Raw genomic sequence first — 1,185 nt, forward strand, 5'->3', positions numbered from 1 at the left:
ACATTAGCAAGTACTTGGTCGGTCTAAGATTATATTCATGGTCCCAAATACGGAACCAATAGACCAAACCGTAGAGTACTATCTCGGCGGTTTCATCAGTGGCTCGACTCAATTGAACTCTAACTTCCTTAGCAATAGCGCTGATTAAGTTGGAGAGGTATAACTTGGGTTTAGTATATTGCATTGAATGCTGATAACATTGTTAGAGGCGTTTAAATAACAAATTAAATTGTCTGTATGAGGCAAAGGGATTGTCTGTTATACTATAATTATAATAAAAGTATAATAAGATAAAAATAGAAATTGTCTGTTTTGTCTGTTTGAATGCCTACCACATCTAGATATTTAAACGGACAGGATAAATTAGAGTATACAATGGAAGTAGAAGATAAAATCACGAGTACTAAAATGGAAAATGTCAAAGTAAATGACCTGAATGAGTTCTTCTTAGACATGTTTATGCTTAGAGATTTATGCGACGATTTTGTAGAGATGTTTAAGAAGGAAGAGAGATATTATCCAAACGAAGAAAAATATAATGAACTACTTGAAGAAGAGGCTATAGCAGTTGATAATATTTATAATTTAACAAATGAAATTAAAGAGAACTATAAAGAAGTAATAGAAGCCTTTTACGAAAGAAGATTGCATAGAATGGAAGAAAGGATGCTGAATTCATACAAAGAGATAGAGAAAAAACCAAGAAAGCCAAAAGAAGAAGAAGATTAAAGTTAATTAAATTCTTTTTAATAATATTTTGTTTAATTAAAATTAAATGAAATAAAAAATAAATATTAAATTAGTCTTCAATATCATTAACGAAATTGAAGTTCTCTAATAATTCTAATAAACCACCAAGTTTATTAAAACGTTCGTCTTTTCTGCAAGAATCGACGAAACCTGTAATATAAAAGAAGAGGATATCACTATAGTTATAGTGAGTCTCCTCGAATCTCCTCATGAAGTACATGATAGAGTAGATAAGGCATTTAGAATCCAAATCTATACTATCATTATCGAGGAGACCCTTACAGGTTTCGTCGATATCTTGCACGATAGAGGACAGAAGAGGGAACATTGAATGAAATAAAAAGAGTTCCAGTTAAATATAAAAGAAAACGTATGGATGACGTAATGAACAGACAAAAATAAAGACAAAACAGACAGACAGACACCTCATAACAG

At 31.0% G+C, this 1,185-nt stretch overlaps 1 protein-coding gene across 1 annotated transcript, besides 2 other annotated features; it reads left to right on the forward strand.

Annotated features, from left to right (window-relative positions):
- The first annotated feature begins 264 nt into the window (after window positions 1-264).
- Window positions 265-299: a sequence feature (AT_rich).
- A 76-nt stretch (window positions 300-375) lies between these two features.
- Window positions 376-729, forward strand: EDI_128490 (uncharacterized protein; the record flags this gene model as incomplete). The annotated part of the gene is made up of 1 exon (XM_001734804.1): window positions 376-729. One exon carries the CDS (start codon window positions 376-378, stop codon window positions 727-729), a length of 354 nt encoding a protein of 117 aa, XP_001734856.1.
- Window positions 730-731: 2 nt separating this feature from the next.
- Window positions 732-802: a sequence feature (AT_rich).
- Window positions 803-1,185: the final 383 nt, after the last annotated feature.

This window comes from Entamoeba dispar, genomic scaffold (genome assembly GCF_000209125.1).
Source record: "Entamoeba dispar SAW760 scf_1105229458619 genomic scaffold, whole genome shotgun sequence".
NCBI classification, from domain to species: domain Eukaryota; phylum Evosea; order Mastigamoebida; family Endamoebidae; genus Entamoeba; species Entamoeba dispar.